This window comes from Antechinus flavipes, chromosome 3 (genome assembly GCF_016432865.1).
Source record: "Antechinus flavipes isolate AdamAnt ecotype Samford, QLD, Australia chromosome 3, AdamAnt_v2, whole genome shotgun sequence".
In the NCBI taxonomy this organism is placed as follows: Eukaryota; Metazoa; Chordata; class Mammalia; order Dasyuromorphia; family Dasyuridae; genus Antechinus; species Antechinus flavipes.
Genome location: NC_067400.1, coordinates 216,640,679 through 216,663,286, shown reverse-complemented (window position 1 = coordinate 216,663,286; position 22,608 = coordinate 216,640,679). Strand labels below are relative to the sequence as shown.

Genomic DNA, 22,608 nt, shown 5'->3' with positions numbered 1-22,608 from the left:
AACTTCATAGTTTACAAAGCTCTTTTCTCATAACAACCCAGTGAAGTGTAGTTTGATTATTATTGTATATAATAATAATTATTATTGTTTACTTCATTTTACAAATGAAGAAATTGAGACCATGAGAAGTTAGTATCTTGCCCAAAGTCACACAGCCAATGTTAGAGCTGAAATTCATACCTAGATCTCCAGAGTTCTCTTAATTAAATGTTGTATCTTACACATAATTATATTGCAATATTATTAATACTTTAGGCAGACCTGTAAAAATAAAATTTCATATTGAATTACTCACAATATTAGTTGTCGAAAATGTTAACATTTTCATAATGGTAGCTAATAACTAGCATTTTTATATAGTACCTTAAGCCCTGCAAAGTTCTTTACATATATCATCTCATCTGATCATTACAACAATCCCATGAGATATATACCATGATTATCCACACTTTACAAATGAGTAAATTGAGGCAGAGAGATTAAATGACTTGTCCAAGGTCACAGAGTAAGGTTCTGAGGTAGGATTTGTAACTCAGAGTTTTTTGAGTCCCAGATCCAACACTGCATCCACTGAGCTATCCAGCTGCCCCTTAATATATATTTAATTATTAATATCTCATTTTTCAAATGATCATTTCCTTTCTGCCACATAAAATATAGAAAACAATAAGGAAGGTCGTATTGTTTGTGTCTTTTTATACAGGAGACCCAGAAGCCTTTTTTTTTTTTTTTTAATGCTCACTTGTAGGCACATTACTAAGATGCTCTGCAATAAACTCTTAACTATTCCTGTTGCTAATTTTTTCTAAAAACTGACAGTCTCACAACTTTAGTCCTGAAGCTTTCCTGGTAAACTGGATAGTCAAGCCAGCAGCTCTTTTCACTTCATTTCCCTCATCGTTTTTCTGTATTGCTTTGCTTTTTTATTAATACATATATAGTATAGTCAATGATATCCACTGTTTCCCACCTTAAAGTCTCCCCCAAACACATCAAACCTCCTTCCTATTCATGTCCAGGTAACTTAATATTTGAATTTTCTGAAGTTGTAATGCAGTGCCAAAAAGGTTCTAGGTTTTTTTTTTTTAATTTTAGGAAAAAAAATTTTTTTAATACCAAAATTTCTTTCTCAGATCCAATAATGCAAGAAAAACAATAAAGTATAGTAACATGTACTAAGCAATACTAACATATCTTAAGGTATTAATTTAATGGTATTATAAATATACATATATGTATACATATATGTTATCCTCCATAAAGAAATCACTGCAAAGTTTAAATATTAATGAAAAAGCAACCTGTGTGACCCCAAAACTTTAACTAATAAGATTATTAACATTCAAAGAACTATAAAATTTGGAACTGGAAAGAGTATTAGAGATCATATAAGCCAGCAGTTATCAGGATCCTTTATATTTAAAAAAAATTCTAAAATGTTAGTAATTATTACTGTTATCCCTTTTACATTGTGTCTTTCTCCATCACAGTTTTGATATATTGTGAGTCAATATAAGAAATTTAATGGGAATTTGGGGGGAGCTTTACAGAAGCAAATGATATGTAATGCCAGCAGTCAACATAGTGTAGTAGAAATTCAGAAATGCTAAGATGCTAGGTTAAGGGAGGTTGGGAAAGACTGCTTATATAAGATAAGATTTCAGCTGAAACTTAAAGGAAACTAATAAAGCCAGCAGGTGGAAATGAAGGAGAACATCCCAGGTATTGAGGATAGCCAATGAAAAAGCCCAGTGTTAGGAAATGGAGTGTTTTATTTGAGGAATAAAAAGGAAGCCAATGACATTAGAGAAGACCTGAAGTTAGTAAATAACTAAAAACTTTTAAACTCTTTAAATAATCTAGGGATTATTCCTGTGATCTCAAATAAGGATAAACAACAACTTAACCCTAAGATGTGCTCTCCTGAATAGTAAAAAAAAGTTAATTGTTCATTCTAAATTTTGAAGTAGGAGAGTTGCTGATATTTTAGCTCAGCATGTTCTTTCGCCACAGAAGTTTCTGTATTAAGCTCTGCTATTTAACTCCTGCTGCTGCTCACACTGAGGGTGATTACATTAAGATAATATTCACGTTATCAAGTCACACATTCAATCATAAGGAAGAAAGGTATAAAATAAAGACATTATTCTTGTTAAGGTCTCTGCTACTTTCAATAGGCCTAATTGAGACTGTTCTCCGAGTTGAGCATTTCTCCAGCACATATTTTAATGTGTCAATTGGTGAACAAACATTTATTAAGTGCTAATCATAACCCTCTCAAAAATTTGATAGATAGACAGACAGATAGGTAGATAAATAGTCCTAATCCATAAGGACTTTATATTATATTGGAGAAAGAAAACACATAACTCTGAAGTTGAGAAGTGAGGGAGTCATTCTATAAAATAGAGGATCTGAGAAGAAACTCACTGTTACAAGAAGAGGCACAGAAGTTGAAGGAGAAAGCAGTCAAGTCAAAGTGGTAAAGTTCAGAAAATGAGGGATGGCTAGTCTGGGCTCTTCCCCAAAATGGAGGTTTTTGAGAAGAAACTCACCAATGGGAGAAGGGATCTGAAGAGGCAGAAGGAAAATGAAGCTAAATTATGATGGTCAAATGAAAAGAATAAGGAAGGAACCTTAAGCTTAACTAGTTCACAGAATAAGAACAACAAACCTGGCAAATGGTCACCCTACCTATGCAAGACCTAAAGTGAGGGCACTACCTTACTGACATTATCCTTGATTAATTTATTTCGAAAGTAGTGATTTTAAATAATCACAAAGATTTCTAGTGACATAGAAAAAATAGATATTTTTGAAGACATGGTAGATAAAGCTAATTAACAAATTCATTTTGTGGTTGTTAAAAAAAACATTTAAATGACCTAACGTATTATTTGTGTTACCAAATTATATTTTATTTTTTATTGTTTCCGTTTGTACACTGAAATTGAGAGTCTTTAGACCTGGCTTAAGCAATGACAATTGTTAGTACCTTTCCTTTGTTGATTATCTTCAATTTATCCTGTATATATATATATACAGGATAAATTGGAGATAATATATATATATAATATAATATAATATATATATATATATATATATATATATATATATATATATATAGTTGTACATAGTTGTTTCTGTTATTTTCGCCTGTAAGATTGTGACCTTTTTCCCTTTCAAGGACTGTCTTTTGCCTTTCTTTGTGTCCCCAATGCTATATATAGTATTTAACATATAATAGCCACTTAAAAAATGCTTATTGACTAACTGAAATTCAGGCAGTGAGAAGAAAGAGATGACAGAAATCATCAGTATTGCCTGCTCCCAGAATATTTTTCATTTTGTGGGGATCAAGATGCAGAGCTCTGAGCCAATAGCACTTTGTTAAAAGATCCATGATTCCCTTTAATGAAGTGGACAGATCCTCCTTATAATCTGAGGTCCCTCCTCCTTCTATTTTTATAGGTCTATATGTCCAGTCATTTAAGAACAGCTATACCAAATACAGAACAAATCCATTGATTGACTTGTGACAGCATAAGCTAAAATAAGCAAAATAATATGTAAATAGGTTTACAAGTTGTATGAAGTATGGAATAACACAAGATGGACAGGCTTCTTTTTAAATTAGGTACGAGGAAATGGTACAGATTATCACAGTTAGTGTCCTAAGTGGGTAGTGACATAAAATAGTCAATTGCTCCTATTGGAAAAGAAATTGGTCCAGAGATACAAAAATATTTTGGGAGATTTTCCATGTAGTTGTCATCTCTGCCATGCTGGCTTGCAAGGAAAAACAAGGGTAGAGGATCTTTAGTTAACTTCCTATGATTAAGCAAATAAACTGAGAATCTGCAGTTTACAGTTCTAGGGTCTTATATATAAAACTTTGAATATATCAAAGTTGTATAGAATATAGGAATATTTAGAATAGAAATAGAATATAGAAATTTGATTCTATCAAACTGATTAGTTGGAATTAATTGGAATAGAGTAGAGGTCCGAATAAATAATCTCCAATATTAAATGTATATTTAGGTAAGTAAAGTATTTATGTTAAATAACTGTTTTCTTTGGTTGGTACTCTTAATTATGAAGAGAGGAAAGGCTTAAATATGTCTAGTTAATAGAGCTCTAGGTTGATATTGATAAGGACCTTGTGCCTAGTAGGTCCTTAATAAATGTTTGAATTGAATGATAAATTATTATTTATGATCTGGTCATCTGAAGTTATATCCCCATATGACTTTTCTATATCTTCCAAGACCAATGAGCTCTCTCACCATAATTCTTTCTTCTCCCTAAAACATAAAGACTATTTCCCTGGAATCTTATGGTAGGCTTTAGAAGCCCTAGGCAGACACAAAAATCCACATAAGGAAAACTCCAAATCATTGTAATTACAGGAAATCCGTGAGTCTTTTTTAATTGCACCTAAACAATTCTATAAACCCATTTTGACACTCCCAGAACAAATTGGCCAGCAAGGGTTGATTCATATTGATCATCAGATTGTAATCTTATATGACTTTTGACCCTGTCCTTTATGCAATGCTTCTAAAAACTCTCTCACAGTGGTACTGATTGGACCAGGTGACTCTAAGCTGCACAGAATATTTTTTCTGTATTGACAACTCCTTGGGATGTTAAATTAAAGTGAGGAATGTGGTTGTACTTTATCCTTATACTTGTTTATGAGAGCTATTGACTATAAAATCTTTCCCTGATAGCATGTTACTTTTTATTTATTTTGTAAACACTTCTAACCAGCCTTGACTACAATCCCTTGCAAATAGTAGATGTTAAATAAATAGTTGTTTTGTTTTCATGATGTTAATGATTATGATTATAATACCTTGGAGGCAGATCTGTACTCTGTCAGAATCTTCATGCAAGATGTTCATAAAGTGTATCATACCTGTTTCAGAGATGCCTTTGTAAAAGTAAATCTCATTTATATTTAGTCATCCTTGGGCTTGCCTGTGTAATAGCTCCAGTGACAATCACCTTCATTTCAATTCACTTGCCAGTGTTGAGTGATTCCCACCTGACCATGGAGATAATCTTTTGTACTATATTTCACTGTATTATAGTTCTAAGGGCCTTCTGTTGTTTCTGGCACTCTGGATAAAAATACAATGTAAATTTATTGCATCTAGGGACTTAAAATATTTTATTTTTCTCTCTTCTTTTCTCCTTTTTTTTTCTTCTAAATTTTTTGTACTTAAAGGTTCATGAACCCTGCTTTGATGTCTATGAGATCATAACTACATTGTACTCTCTATTTTATAGTATTATAAGTTTAGGACAAGAAAGATCTTAAAAATAATCTAGTACTACTCCCTGATTTTACAGAAGAAAATGAAGACCAGAAAATTTGAGTGACTTATCCAAAGTAAGTAGGAAAGCTGATATTGAATGCAGATCCTTTGCCTTCAAATCTAGTAGTGTTTTTATTGCACTTTTCCTTTTTTTTCGTTTTCTACCTGAAGTTACTTTAAAAGCTTTCTTTAATTACTTTTTGGAATAATTATTTAGTTCTGCATGATCACTGAGTCCCACTTTTATCCATAATATATGTCAGTACTTTCAAGCATTTTTTAATATCAAATTTTGCAGACTCTCACATGGTAATAGTATATGTTTATTAAGAATATGTATAATAATAATGTTGCCATGAATTTGTATTTTATTTATCACAATAGAATCTACATGTTTTTGAAAAATATACTACAAAATGTCAGTAATGTGATTTATTTTGTCTATGGAAAATTCAGTTCTTCAGTTGTTTTTCAGTCATATTTGACTCTTCCTGACCCTATTTAGGGTTTTCTTGACAAAGATATTGGAGTGGTTTGCCATTTTATTCTCCCTAAGGCAAAGAGGGTTAAACCCAGCAACACACAACTACTAGATTATCTGAGGTCAAATTTGAACTTAGGTCTTCTTTATCCGCTGTGTCACCGAACTGCCCCTCATAGAAAGTACATTAACATATTTATTACTTTGATTCACTTAACTAGAAAGGCATCTTGTAATAACTTCATCTTAATCTCAGCCTCCCTCCATAAGGTCTGTGGCCCATATATTAGGAACCAGTACTCTCATGGCTCTTTTATTTCATAATTGTGAGTATTTTTTTTTTCCTATCCTGTTCTGTCAGCCTATCCTATATGACATACCTTCGTGACTTTTGTACATAAATTGGCTAAGAGACCTTTTATCCAAAGTGCTGAGGACTTTCTTCTGCTTATTTTGACATTATATAGAAACCATTGAAATGTAAACTGTACATTGATTACCCCTTGCCAACTATATCGATAAGGATTCAGTGGATTTCTATTGTTTTTCTCTTAGAAATTTCATAATTTAATGAAAACTTATCAGCTATACTGAATTTAAATGTTTAGAGGTAAAATTTCAAAATTCATCAACATCAAAATCTTCACACAACATATAAAAGGTTTGGAATAAATAATTCTTGTGCAAAATATAGTGTAACACTATATGTAACATATGATTAAAGTTTAAGTTCAGTTTTCTGCCTCCCCTCTAATCTTGGTAGCATTGGGGGATTTTTGCACGAAAATTTTAAATTTAATGTAATCAAAATTAATCCATTTTGCATTTCACAATGTTTTCCATTTCTTGTTTGGTCATAAATTATTCCCTTCTCCAAAACCTGACAGATAAGCTATCCCTTGCTGTCCTAATTTGCTTATGATATCACTTTTTATGTCTAAATCATAAATCCATTTTGACCTTATCTTGGTATAGGGTGAGAGATGTTTGTCTATGCCTAGTTTATGCTATACTATTTTTTAGTTTTCCCAGCAGTTTTTGTCAAATAGTGAGTTCTTATCCCAGAAGCTGAGTCTATGTGTTTATCAAAATACTATAGTCATTGACTATTGTGTCCTGTGTATCTATAATCTGTTCCACTGATCTATGACTCTATTTCTTACATAATACTAAATTATGACTGTGGTTTTATTACATAGTTTTAGGTCTGACACTACCAGGCCACTTTTTTTTTTGTTGTTGTTGTTGTTTTTCATTAATTCCTATGGTACTTTTGGGGGTTGGATCCCAAATGGTAGAGAGTAGACAGGACTTTCCCTGAGGTTTTCCTGGCTTCCCTCAGAATCAATATTAGGTCAAGTCTCTGAACAGATTTTGGAATGACAGAACCTACACATATTCGTAGTGTAATAATTTCCCAGCATAAGATATCTTGAAAAGATTTCAGGAAAGATCTGTCTCAATTGGGCAAGGTGAATGTGGCCCAGTGCTAGCACAGCACAGGAAGGTCTGTGGCAGGAACGCCCAGCATGAGAAATCTAGTGGGTGTCTCTTAGTCAAAATATAGCAGCCTTGGCTACTCTGTCCTGATTAATGGATAAGCAGACTAGCTGTGAGATTTCCAGTGCAACTACAGAAGGCAAATAGTGAATCTGTGAGCTCCAGCATAATAGACAGGATTTGGCCAGACCCACCCAGCACAGTGGGAAAGCCTGCAGCACCACCAGTTCTAGTATAGTCAGGGAGAAGCCCTTGTTGCCCTGTAGAGGAAATCTGGTACAAACTCCCTGTGTCCAAGGAGCAGACCCTAACCTTTAAAAATGAGCTAAAAGGCAAAAAGAACTCTGACCATAGAGAGCTACTATGGAGAGAGGGAAGAACAGGATATAAATCAAAAAAAAGACACCAAAGACAAAACACCTCCAAATGAAGTCTCAAAGAGAGTTATGAACTGGTCTTAAGCTCAAATGGCTCACTTGGAAGAATTCAAAAAGGATTTAAAAGAAAGACAAAAAAAATGGGGAAAAATGAGAACTTTGTAGGAGAGTTTGGAAAGGGAAAAACAAAAATTGATTGAAGGAAACACTTTCTTAAAAAATAGATTTGGTGAAATGAAAATAGAATAACTCCTTAAAAATAAATTTAGTGAAATAAAAAAAATCCAATGAACAAAATAGCACATTTAAAAGTATAATTTGCCTAATGCAAAAGGAGGTAAAAAAGCTAAAGGAAGAAAATAATTCACTAAAACTTAGAATTGGATAAATGGAACTGAATGACTCAATGAGACATCAAGAATTAGTTGAAAAACAAAAACAAAAAAAAATAGAAGAAAATGTAAAATACCTCATTAGAAATACAATTGATCTGGAAAATAGATCCAGTAGAGATGATCTAAATTATTGGACTAATGAAAGCCATGATGAAGAAAAAAACCTGAATAAGACCTTTAAAGAAATTTTCAAGGAAAACTGCCCTGATATCCTAGAATCAGAAGGTAAAGTAGTCATTGAAAGAAGCCACTGATCACCTCCTTAAAGAGACACCAAAATTAAGACTCCAAAGAATATGTAGCTAAATGCCAGAATTATCAAATCAAGGAGAAAATACTGCAAGTAGCCAGAAAAAGCAATTCAAATTTCAAGGAGTCACAATCAGGATTACTCAGGACCTAGCAGCTTCCTCTTTATAGGATCAAAGCACCTGGAATAGGATATTCTGGGAGGCAAAGGGGCTTGGATTGTAACTAAAAATCAACTATCTATCAAAATTAAGTATTATCTTTCAGGGGAAAAGAGGGGCATTTAGTGAATAGGGGACTTTCCAGCCATTTTTTGTTGTTGTTGTTTTTTGGGGTTTTTTGTATTTTTTTTTTTATTATAGCTTTTTATTTACAAGATATATGCATGGATAATTTTTCAGCATTGACAGGTACAAAACCTTTTGTTCCAATTTTTCCCTTCCTTCCCCTCATCTCCTCCCCCAGATGTCAGGTAGACCAACATATGTTAAATATGTTAAAGTATATGTTAAATACAATATATGTATACATGTCCATACAGTTATTTTGCTATGCAAGAAGAATTGGACTTTGAAATAGTATACCAATACTGATGCTAAGTGAGATGAGCAGAACCAGGAGATCATTATACACTTCGACAATGATATTGTATGAGGATGTATTCTGATGGAAGTGGATTTCTCTGACAAAGAGACCTAACTGAGTTTCAATGGATAAATGATGGACAGAAACAGCTACACCCAAAGAAGGAACACTGAGAAAGGAATGTGAACTATTTGCATTTCTGATTTTCTTCCCGAGTTATTTTTACCTTCTGAATCCAATTCTCCCTGTGCAGCGGGAGAACTGTTCGGTTCTGCAAATATGTATTGTATCTAGGATATACTGCAACATATTTAACATATATAGGACTGCTTGCCATCTTGGGGCGGGGTGGAGGGAGGGAGGGGAAAAAAATGAAACATAAGCGAGTGCAAGGAATAATGTTGTAAAAAATTACCCTGGCATGGATTCTGTCAATACAAAGTTATTATTAAATAAAATAAAATTTAAATTAAAAAAAAAAAAAAAGAAATAGTATACCATTAACCTGTGAAGGAAATCAAAGATGCAGGTGGACAAAAAGAGAGGGATTGGGAATTCTATGTAGTGGTTCACACTCATTTCCCTGAGTTCTTTTGCTGAGTGTAGCTGGGTCAAATTATTACTGTTCAATTGGAACTGATTTGTTTCATATCATTGTTGAAGAGGGCCACGTCCATCATTTTCATTAGTTTTGATGAAAAGATCAGAACTGAGCAGAAAACTTGATCTTCAAATGCAAGACTTGAAAGAAGCATAAAAAGATAAAAAAGGGAAGAAAAAAAATTGGTTTTTAAAGGTGAAAATATTTATATCCCTACATAGGAAGATGATATATGTAACTCTTGAGAACTATATCTTTGTCAAAGCAGTTAGAAAGGGTATACCTAAAATGTGTAGGTATAAATTGACTTTAATGAGATGATACACTAAAAGAAATTAGGGGTAGAAAAGGGATTATGCTGGGAGAAGAGGAAAGGGGAATTAAAATGGAGTAAATTGAATTATATGAAGAAGCACAAAAGAACTATTTCAGTTGAGGGGAAAAAAGAAGAGAATGATCATTGTTTGAACTTTAAACTCATCTGATTTGACTCAAAGAGAGAATATCATACATACTTAGTTTGGTATAAAAATTTGTCTCACCTTCTAGGGAAGTAGCAGGGGAAAGTGGAAAGGAAAAGGATTGAAGGGAGGACAGATGTAGAAGAGAAAAGGAATAAAAAAGAGATGGTTGCTGGTGAGGAGGGAAAGGGTGAAAAGAGAGAAAAGTGTAATTTTGGAGAAATAGAATAGCCAGAAATACAGAATTAATAATTTTAACTATGATTGTGAATGGAATGAACTTTTTCATAAAAGGGAAGCTGATAGCAGAATGTATTAAAAACCAGAATTCTACAATATGTTGTTTATAAGAAACACATTTGAAGCAGAGCTACATACAGAGTAAAAGTAAAAGGCTAAAACAGAATCTATTATGCCTTAGCTGAAGTGAAAAAAAAAAAAGGCAAGGTAGTGATCCTGATTTCAGATCAAGCAAAAACAAAAATAGATCTAATTAAAAGTGATAAAGAAGGAAACTAAAGGGTACCATAGATAATGAAGTAATGTCAATACTAAACATATATGCACCAAGTAGTATAGCATCCAAATTCTTAGAGAAGAAATTAGGTGAGTCATAAGAAGAAATAGACAGCAAAACTATACTAGTGTAGGATCTCAACCTTTTATCAGAACTAGATATATCTAACCACAAAATAAGCAAGAATGAAGTTGAGGTAGATAGGATTTTAGAAAAGTTAGATATAATAGACCTTTAGAGAATATAAAGAAATATCCTTTTTTTCTGAGTGTTACATGGCACCTCCACAAAAATTGACCATGTATTAGGACATTAAAAACTCACAATAAAATGTAGAAAAGCAGAAATAGTAAATGCATCTTTTTCAGATCATAATACAATATGAATTATTTCTAATAAAAAGCCAGGGAAAAATAGAACAAAAATTAGTTGGAAATTAAATTATCTAATCCTAAAGAATGAGTGTGTAAAATAACAAACCATGGGAACAATAATTTTATCCAAGAGAATGACAATAATGAAACAAATTACCAAAATTTATGGGATTGAGCTAAAGTAATTCATAGGGAAATTTTTAAATCTCTAGAAGCTTACATGAATAAAATAGTGAAAAAGAAGACCAATGAATTGGGTATGTAACTAAAAAAAAACTAGAAAAAGAACAAATTAAAAATCCCTAATTAAATACCAAATTTTAAATTCTGAAAATAAAAAGAGAGATTAGTAAAACTGGAAGTAAGAAAACTATTGAACTAATAAACAAAACTAAGAATTGATTTTATGAAAAAAATAAAATAGACAAATTTTTGATTAATCTGTTAGTAAAAAAATACCAGTCTCTCTCTCTCTCTCTCTCTCTCTCTCTCTCTCTCTCTCTCTCTCTCTCTCTCTCTCTCTCTCTCTCTCTTTCTCTCTCTCTCTCTCTCTCTCTCTCTCTCTCTCTCCTCTCTTTCTCTCTCCCCCACTCCCTGCCCCCTTTTGCCGAGTCAATGGGGTTATGTGACTTGTCTAGGATCACTGAGGTTGGAATTAAATTTAGTTATTCCTGACTTCAGGTCTGGTGGTCTATCTGTTGCACCATTTAGCTGCCCCCCTTTTATCTCTTTTAATTAGATCTGTTTTTGTTGTGAAATCATGATTTTTATCACCGCTTTCTTGTCTTCAGCTGAAAGATAATTGATTCTCCTCCAGCCCCCTGCCTTTACCCTTTGTGTATTTTTCTTTCAAATGTGTTTCTTTTTTTTTTTTTTTTAATTTATTTATTTATTTTAATTTTTATTTAATAATTACTTTATATTGACAGAATCCATGCCAGGGTGATTTTTTTTACAACATTATCCCTTGCACTCGTTTCTTTCCCCTCCCTCCCTCCACCCCCTCCCCTAGATGGCAAGCAGTCCTATATATGTTGGATATGTTGCAGTATATCCTAGATACAATATATGTTTGCAGAACCGAACAGTTCTCTTGTTGCACAGGGAGAATTGGATTCAGAAGGTATAAATAACCTGGGAAGAAAAACAAAAATGCAGATAGTTCACATTCGTTTCCCAGTGTTCTTTCTTTGGGTGTAGCTGCTTCTGTCCTTCATTTATCAATTGAAACTCAGTTAGGTCTCTTTGTCAAAGAAATCCACTTCCATCAAAATATGTCCTCATACAATATCGTTGTCGAAGTGTATAATGATCTCCTGGTTCTGCTCATTTCACTTAGCATCAGTTCATGTAGGTCTCTCCAAGCCTCTCTGTATTCATCCTGCTGGTCATTCCTTACAGAACAATAATATTCCATAACATTCATATACCACAATTTACCCAGTCATTCTCCAATTGATAGGCATCCATTCATTTTCCAGTTTCTAGCCACTACAAATAGGGCTGCTACAAACATTTTGGCACATACAGGTCCCTTTCCCTTCTTTAGTATTTCTTTGTGATATAAGCCCAATAGAAACACTGCTGGATCAAAGGGTATGCATGATTTGATAACTTTTTGGGCATAATTCCATATTGCTCTCCAGAATGATTGGATTCGTTCACAACTCCACTAACAATGCATCAGTGTCCCAGTTTTCCCGCATCCCCTCCAACATTCATCATTATTTTTTCCTGTCATCTCAGCCAATCTGACAGGTGTGTAGTGGAATCTCAGAGTTGTCTTAATTTGCATTTCTCTAATCAATAATGATTTGGAACACTTTCATATGAGTGGTAATAGTTTCAATTTCATCCTTTGAAAATTGTCTGTTCATATTCTTTGACCATTTATCAATTGGAGAATGGCTTGATTTCTTATAAATTAGAGTCAGTTCTCTATATATTTTGGAAATGAGGCCTTTATCAGAACCTTTAACTGTGAAGATGTTTTCCCAGTTTGTTGCTTCCCTTCTAATCTTGTTTGCATTAGTTTTATTTGTACAAAGGCTTTTTAATTTGATGTAATCAAAATTTTCTATTTTGTGATCAGTAATGGTCTCTAGTTCATCTTTGGTCACAAATTTCTTTCTCCTCCACAAGTCTGAGAGATAAACTATCCTATGTTCCTCTAATTTATTTATAATCTCGTTCTTTATGTCTAGGTCATGGACCCATTTTGATCTTATCTTGGTATATGGTATTAAGTGTGGGTCCATGCCTAATCAAATGTGTTTCTTTAAACAACATATTGTACGATTTTGGTTTTTAACACATTTGGCTATCCATTCCCATTTTATGAATGATTTTATTTCATTTACATTTGTAGTTATGATAACTATATATTTCCTTCCATGTTGTTTTTCTCTTGTTTATCTTCCCCACCCCATCCCCAATCCTTTCTCTCCCTGCAAGTGTTTTACTTTTGATTATTATCTTCCCCAATAAATGCTACCTTTTATCAGTCTTCCTCCCCCTCCTATTTTATTCCTATTCCTTTTTACTTCTATATAGAGTAAGATAGGTTTCTGCATCCAACTGAGTGACTGTGTTATTAAACTCTTTGAGTCAATTTTGATGACAGTAAAGTTTAAGCTTTGTATGTCATCCCCACCAACCGTCTTCCCCTCCTTTATAATAGTTCTTTCATGCCTTTTTTATGTGGGGTAATTTACCCTAATAACCCTATTCACTTTCCCATCTCCTTCCAGTGCAATTCTCTTTCTCATTGCTTTATTTATTTATGTTTTGTGGGGATATCATACCAACCATCAAAATAAATTTGTATCCATATCCTTTGTCTATATATACTCCTTCTAATTGCTCTTACAGTAATTAATTTACACATATTATCTTGCCATTTAGAAATATGAATAGCTTAACCTTGTTGAATTTGTTGTTTTCTCAGTTCATTTTTACCTGTTTATGTTTTCCTTGAGTCTTTTATTTGGAGGTACTATAATATCTGAAAGTCCTCTATAGTATTGTCTAAGTCTTTAGTATTGCATCATTTTCCAAGTTCTCCATTCCTTTAATGTGGAAGCTATCAAATCCTGTGTAATCCAGACTGCAGAGATATGATATTTGAATTGTTTCTTTGTGGTTGCTTGCAATATTTTCTACTTGCTGCTTCATTTCTATGGAAACAATATAGCTTTGGAGCTTCACTACTAATCAGCAATGGGGTCAAGGCCTTCCTGGTGGCTTCTGCCGGGCCCTTGCTATGCTGTAGAGTTCTCATTGGTCTAGGAGTTTGGCAGGACTTTCTAGCTCATTGCGCAAATTAGAAGCCCTACTCTAGGTTTCCCGCTATGACTCTAGCTGTTATTGCTGTTCCTATTCTTGCACCTGGACCTTGCTCCCCTCCTATCTGTTTCATGTTGAACTATTAAGCTGCTTCTTTGCTTTTGGACCAATTCTTTGGAAGGGAATTTGGGAGTTCTTCAGAGAGTTCCTTCATCACTACCATTTTAGCACTGTAAATCTGAAGTGATGAAAGCAAAGAAATGATAAATTTTCAAGTTTTGCCTATATTTTAAAGGAAGTTTTACCTAAAATTGCTTAGCTATTGCTTATAAAAACTATGCAATTGTTAACTAAGTTATTTGGGTTATTGTTTTAATCAAGTATTTACGTACGTATTTTTAAAAGGGAAATTGGTTAATTATGGTTTGTTATCTGTGAAAATCCTGCTGAGTAAATGCAGTACAAAATGTGAATCCTTGAACAAAATGGGAGTAAAATTTTCAAGTTTACTTATAATATATGGTGAATTTCATCTAAGGTTATTTGTCTTTCACTTGTGGAGATTGAATACATCTTAAAACAACTTAGTGTTAAGAAAAATCAACTCTTTAAAGACTAATTTTGCTATAAGGAATGAATATAAAATACCTTTAGAGAGATATACATGTTTATATGAAGGTTTATTTTTTCTAGGCGTTTAAGTGACACATATTATCTAAGGGGCATCACATTATCTTTTTTTTTATTTTTCTTGATTTCTAGTGATATTTAAAGAAAAAGGGAAGAAAAAGATAATGACTAAATTTTTGAAGACTTGGTAAACTTAAAAAAACTGAATCTCCCATTATCCTTAGGAATTTATGATGATTAGAAATTTATTTTGGTTTTATGGTACTTTTGGAATTTGTTCATGTTACTTAAAGTCACATAGCAAAGACGTATATAGTAGGGATTTGATTATATGCCTGGCACTTGTAGAGCCTGGGCACAATTTACTGACATTTCACAGTACTATGCAGAAGCCAAGATTCCCCTTTCTCTTCTCCTGCACTAAGTCACAATCCAAGATATCACTCTTCATCAAAAATAACTAGAATTATAGGACCTCATGATTAGAAGGGATTTGAGAAGTCATTTTATGCAACCCGCTTCCAACACATTTGTAAGTTTAGCATTTAGAAGGAGAAAAAAAAAAACAAGCAAATCTCTATTGAGTTATTTTAGCAAATTCATATCTCTAAAGTGACAATAAGAAAGAATTTTGAAGAAAAATTTGTTTTCTCTGTTGAAAACTCAGATGTAAACTTGTACACTAAGCACATGAATTTGTAATTACTTTCTGGAAATAATTTATCTTTTGAAATGTCTCCAAGTTGTGAGTTTGTTACAGAAAGAATTAATTGGAGAAAATCCAATGATTGAGAAAATTGGCAAACATATTGATAGAATAAGGTGAGCAGTAGAAAAGTACAACTAGAAAATATGTGTTGTATACCTTTGTTAGATTTTAAAATATGAAAATTAGAAAAGCACCAGCATTTAGTAATAATTGATTGTGATGACCATGTTAGCACCCTGGATACCTTAGAATCAGCCGGAGTCAGGATAAGCAAAAGTCCTCAGTCTTTATTCTTGGTCTTTAGAGGTAAGATTGAATTGGATGGACACAGAATCTCCACGATCTCCTTCTTCCCCGTCTACCGCCAAAGTGACCCTGGCTAGTCTTATTCCTCCCCTCCCCCCGCTCGGTCCCTTCTACAATTCTCTATATACAACAATTATCAAGCCAATACAGGATAGTGGGAAGGGCCATTTTCCAAGTATATGCTTATAGAGTATTGTCCAATCGGTAATTAGCCTTAAGTGCTCAGTTGTCTGGCCTCAGTGCATAAACTCAAGAGTTTCATCCCTCTACAACTGATATTTGATGATTATGAAAAAGCTAATTTAGCAATCTGGTTCTCTTCTAAAGATGCCACAGAACATCTCTGTATGCAGGATTAAATTTATCTCCTATTTAAATCTGCATGTTGTGTCATATGGAATTTTTACACCTTGGCATGGTTATAAAAGTATGGATTTTATTCCTTGATTGCCCCCAGCATCCTAGGAACTTTTAAGGAAAAAAAAGATACAAACCTCAGAGACTAACAGTATCCTAATTTGAACACTTGGTTATATTCAGAGGTACAGGAATTCAAAGAAGCTTTATTGTTGTTGATTGTCATGGTGGTGACAGTGATGATCCTTTTTACTGCAGGCTTATGCTATCTAAGAGGGCATAGGTTATCCATATTATTAGCAACTTGGTTATATAAGTGTTACCTGACTTTCAATGGAGAGACACCTGTATTTCAAATATTTGTCATATTTTAATAGATATGTACTGAGTACCTAAAATACTATGGGCAACCAAAACAAATTCTATGTTATGGTCCCTCCTTTTAGAAATTTTGCAGGGAAACATTATAGACAAATGAAAAACTAGAGAACAATACAAATTGAGGTAGAGCTATTTACTGAGGCAGAGGTCTGCTCTAGCCAATTTGGTATAAGAGAGCTTATTGTCAAATCTTTAATATGAATATTTATACTTCAGAAATTAGCAAATGCCAGAGATTGGGGCTTGACTAAATTGTGATGTTGTTTGCATATAAGAAGTGAAGAAAATGCTAATAATGCAGATTAAAATTAAAAGTGTCATTTGTACATCTTCTCCTTCGGCCCCCCTTCCCAAGTTTATTGTCAGATATTTACCCATTCATAACTACTCAGGTACCTCCTAACTTTCTCTGTACCTCTATATATACACACGTAGATATACATTTGCATATGCAAATATACATAGAAGTCTGTAATATAATTTTTTTAAATGCTGGATAGGGTGAGGGAGAGCAAAATCCTTTTTGCTTCTCTATATTTTAGTAAGGCTACAGTTTATATTTGAAGGATTCTAGGAACAAAAAGTTATAATATTGTGTACCATTGTGATCAATAAATCTTTGAACATTTATTTATTCATTGCCTACTAAGTGTCAGATGGCATGATAAATTCTGTACATACAAACAATCAGCAAGCATTACTTAAGCTTTTACAATATAATGGGCATTAGAGATACAAAAACAAAAATGTGATATTTTCTGTCCTAAAGAAGAGGACAACATGCAGTACTATGCATATATTTAAAAGTACATTTTACATATGTGTGTGTGTGTGTGTGTGTGTGTGTGTGTGTGTGTGTAAAATGAATACAACTTTATTTTTAGGTGGAAAACACTAGCAACTGGAGTTACCTGGCAAAATCTCATGTAGTAGACAGCATTTCAGCTGAGCTTTGAAAACAAATAAAGGATTCTAAGAGGTAGAGAATAGGAGTGAACACATTCTAAGAATGAAGGACAGTCCATATCTTTGTATGGAATCAGATGATACAGTGTCATGTATGAAGAAAAGCAAAAAAATAATTTTGAGTAAACCATAGAGTATGGAAAAGGAAAATATTGCATAGTAAGGCTAGGGAGATAGATTGGAGCCAAGATGTGAATAGCTAAGTGTCAAAGAGAAGAGGTTTTTTTTAGAATCAGCATTCTAGAAATGAGTCACAGGAATTTGGTAGGGGAGTGACATGAACAGATTTGTGCTTTAGGAATAGCGCTTTTGTACTAGATGACTGGGTATAGTAGGACAGATTAGAGAAGGAGAGACAAAAATCAAAGAAAACACTTTGAACTGAAAATTTGGATTTTTTTCCATAGCCCAGATGAGAAGTAATAAGGGCCGGAATCAAAGTAGCCATATGAGTGTAGAAAATAGTACAGGTGTGAGAAAAAGTCAGGGAGATAAAACATTTTTTGCAGCTGATTTTGCAGCTTATTAGAGATCTAGCATGAAGAAGAATGAGGATTAATGAATGACTGATAGGTTGGGAACTTAGATCACTGGAAATATGGTGGTACTCTTGACAGAGATAGGGAAATCGAGAAGAAGAATGCATTTTAGAAGAAGATAATGAGTTCTATATTGAATACATTGAGTTTGAGAGGCCTGTGGGATGTCCAAGAGGCATCTGGTGATCGACTGAACTTTATGTTCTATTGCTTGGAACTAATTTATCCTATTGAACAGAAGGGTTTTTTGTTTTGTTTTGTTTTGTTTTGTTTTGTTTTGTTTTGTTTTGTTTTGTTTTGTTTTGTTTTGTTTTTGGTTCATTGACTTTGGTATGTCATTATCAAACTGAATTCTTCATCATATGTTTGAAATTAGTTTACTCAGAATATCGAAAGATTTTTATAATTGATGTATTTATGTTTATCTACTTGGGGAGAGAGGAAGTTAATGGGTGCTATGTTAAGAACATGGATAAAAATATTTTCTTTCAATAAAATATTTGCTTTTTCCATCAATCAAGAACATTTTTATATCATCAAAATGACTGATTTTCAATATCAAAAAATAGGTGAGCTTATACCTTTTTCCTCCTAAAAAACAATGTCTCTTTCATTTTTCAAAAATAAAAATTGGAGATGAATGGTTTTCACCAAAAGCAAAATATTTATTCAGAAGACAAATACCCAGAGGAGAAGCCAATATCTTTATACATCACCTTTGACAAGTCTTCTTGCAGCAGATATGATCATCAGTTGATAAGCTGGGAATTTTTTTTTAATTTTTGTTTCAATGATTTGCTTCCATAGCCAAAAAGAATTCGAGTTAATCAGGAAAAAATAAAACAAAACTATTCTCTCATTCTTTATTCTTCTTTTGTTTATTGACTCTTCACAGAAACATGAAGATGCTTTTACTTCTGATGTTATTCTATGGCAGCGTCAACAGTGATGAAGTTTCAAAACCCAACATTATTATAGCAATGGCAGATGACCTTGGCATTGGAGATCCTGGATGCTATGGAAACACAACTCTAAGGTTCAATAATAGAAGTTCTGTATAAGTTATTGTGTGTGTATATATACATATCCATATGTATATATACATGTACATACATACACATGTATATGTATGTGTGTGTGTATTCAATGAATTTCTTCCTTGATAGTTTTAAAATATTCTTAGAACCATGGAATATAAGCTACATCTATTATATTTAAGTAACCATAGTAATAATGCTCTTCCATTTGTTACTATGTATGTAGATTTATATTTGGATATATATTTAAGTGTGTATATGGGAGTTAGAATGTGATTAGCAAGAATTATGAATGCATATACATACATATATACATATCTGTAATTTACATCTGTAGGAAGAATCCTAGAAAGGAAGCATTTCTATTTTCCATTATTCATTCTACCATTTCTGTGTTGTACATTCTGTTGTGTAATATATGAAAGGGAAAAATCTAAAAATTCTCCTTTGCCTTTTTTTCCCCTTTCCTTTTATCTTCCTTGTTTCCCTATTTTTTCCATGTCTTCCTCCCCACATACCTCCAGTCATTTTTTAAAAAAATCTGGGATATCTAGCAGTACCACATTGCTGGATAGTCCCACTCAATTCTTACCTTAAACATCTGCTCCTTTTTTCCCTTCCCACAATCCCTACTATTTTTCACTGACCAACAGTGAGGTTGTTATACTACCATCTTTTCAAAGGGCCTGCAAGCCATAGAATCAGAGATGAGAAAGGGATGTGGTAGAGGTAAGTGTTTAGTATCATGTATTTTATATTATTACCTTAGAAATATAGCATAGCTATCCTGCTTCCAGTGTGTGAGCCACAAACTAGACTTAAGTTTCCACAGAATGGTTAAAATTACTTTCATCAGAAACCTTGAGCAGACAAGCTAATATTCCACAGAATGTTGCAAGATTTCCACAAGAATGTTGCAATATTACAATGTTGTAAGATAAGATAATAAGTATCACTGACCAATGAGTTTTCAGAAGGAGAAAATAACTTGGCTTTTTGGTAAATATGTCCAGGGTAGAAATTAGAATAAACTGACCAGGGTCAATGACTGGGGAAAAGCTTTTCTTTATGGCACTTGCTGAACTAGACTCGTGCGTAGTATTTTCTCTGCCCAAGGAAAAACATAAGCCAAATGTAGACCCAGTGGGGTGAGGAAGAGGGCATTCATGGTGGGAGGGTACCAAGAACTATTACTCTACCCAATTTAAGGTTAGTGGGAGGAGATAGGGAGGAGACAAACCTAAAAAAGTTTTTTCTTGTGCATGTGTACATACACAAACACACTCTCTCAGGGATATGTGCCCACTTCTCATGAAAATGGAAGACTACATCCTTCTCTCTCTTTCAATAAAACATTACAGACTTTGAAGTTGAATCTGGTGTCTTGTTTCTAATAAGTGTTTCAATAGAAGTCTTGTTCTTTAAGCAAAAAAAAAGAAGAAGGAAAAAAGGGAGGAAAGAAGGAAGGAAGGAAGAAAGGAAGGAAACAAAGAAGGAAAGAGAGAATGAGAGAACAAAGGAGGGAGGGAGAGAGGGAAGGAGGAAAGATGAAAGAATGAAAAGGAGAAAAATCTAAAAAAAAAAAAAAAAAACACCTGATGCATAGAGAAGAAAGTATTTCTACAAGAGAACATTGTACACATATAAATTTTGTTTTTCTTGAATAACTTGCCTTTTTTTCCCCCTGAGGCAAGTGGGGTTAAGTGTCTTGCCCAGAGCCACACACCTAGGAAGTGTTAAGTGTGTGAGATCAGATTTGAACTCAGGTCCTCCTGACTTCAGGCTTAGTGCTCTATTTAATGCACCACCTAGCTGCCGGGAGTAACTTGCTTTTTTTTAAAAAAGTAATACTGCCTTTTGTTTCAATTTGAGCTACATGATTACAAACACTTTTCACATTTAAAACATATATTCTAAAGAAAACTTAAATGTTGGAAATTTTCTTCATAAATATATTTGGATTTGCCACTCTTCTTTCTCACAATTTTAATTCAATTGCATATCAATGTTTTATACTTTTGTCATTTACTCATCTTTGATTTGGTGTCCGTCTGGGGTATTTTTAAAATTTATAAGATGTTTCTTTCTTTATATTAGAAATGTTATTTATCTGGGTCATCTATATTAGTTTTTTTCCTTGAAATTTCATTCCCTCACATTTTCTTCATATTTATTTAGTCCAAAACCAAAAATAATGTGATGTGCCTGCTCTCTGCCTTTGCAAGAAAATCAAAGTAGTATCATTAACTATAATCAGTTCCCTAATAAGGAAAGAAAAGACTGGCAGTCCTTAACCTCACTTCCTATCATTCCCTTAGTTGTTTGAAAAGATAAGGTACAGATGTTCCTAGAAAAGAAACTTTGCAATGAGAAAAATACACTTCAGGATTAATCTAATTCTCTGCTTTTCCTTACTTTCAAATTCACCATTTCTTCTTTAAAATATTAGTTCATTGCCCATTTTCCCCCTTTTCATTGGCTATGGCAAATACTATGCTTCAAAATTAGCAAATACAGGTTCTGCCCTCTTAGACTTTGCATTCTAAGCTGGACAAACATTGGCAAGAAACAAAAATAATTTAAGCAAGGAATTAATTAAATGTCTACAATTTTCTTCTGTAAGGATATTATGTAAAATCAAAGTGATAGGAAGCAAAATTATGAGTGAAGAGGAGTAAAGGAGGTATAATTTTTAGGTAGTTTTGACTCTCCAGTTCATTCAGAAGGAAGCTGTTAGAATGGTAATCGACAGAGAAATGATACCATGAACACTTAGATTTCATTTATGGCATCTTGAAAGTGTATTTACAAGTATAAACAGTTAAAACAAAGACTTATGTGATTCTTGTATAAAGATAAACAAATAATAACACATCACTTATTAGAGTCTCTATTTTATGTAGCAGAAGGTAAATATTCATTTAAAAATCAGCATTAATTATAAAACATATAATAGGGCAGCTGTGTGGCACAGTGGACATAGTGTTAGTAAAACTTCTAAATTCAAATCCTGTCTTAGATATACTGGTAAAATAGCACTTGACTCAGATTTGTGAAGATCAATTGAAATAACATATATGCAATACTTTGCAAATTTTAAGTGCTATATAAATGTTAGGTGTAATTATAATTAAAAGCTTCAATTTTAGGGCAATTAAAATAATATTATTCTTTTCCTTCCCCTAGAACTCCTAATATTGATAGAATAGCCAAAGGGGGAGTGAAATTCACTCAGCATTTAGCTGCATCTCCACTTTGTACACCAAGTAGAGCGGCTTTCTTGACAGGCCGTTATCCTGTCCGGTCAGGTAAGAATCCATTTAAAAAGTATTATTGTTCATTTTCTTTTGATTATGTAAAGACAGTATTTCTCACTAATCTCCTTCTCCTTCTTTTTCTCCTCCTCCTTTTTCTCCTTTTCCCTCCTTCTCCTCCCTCTCCTTCTCTTCTACTCTTTCTCCTTCTCCTTCTTTCTCCTCTTTTTCTTTCCTCCTCCTCCTCCTCCTCCTCCTCCTCCTTCTTCTTCTTCTT

At 33.2% G+C, this 22,608-nt stretch overlaps 1 protein-coding gene across 2 annotated transcripts in view; it reads left to right on the top strand.

Moving 5' to 3' along the window:
- STS (steroid sulfatase) overlaps positions 1-22,608 on the top strand; it is a 183,622-nt gene that overhangs the window by 48,446 nt on the left and 112,568 nt on the right. For both annotated transcript variants that reach the window (XM_051984565.1, XM_051984566.1), the window contains 2 exons: positions 18,936-19,076; positions 22,264-22,385. In XM_051984565.1, the coding sequence (XP_051840525.1) occupies positions 18,936-19,076; positions 22,264-22,385 (263 nt within the window). The remainder of the gene's footprint in view (positions 1-18,935; positions 19,077-22,263; positions 22,386-22,608) is intronic.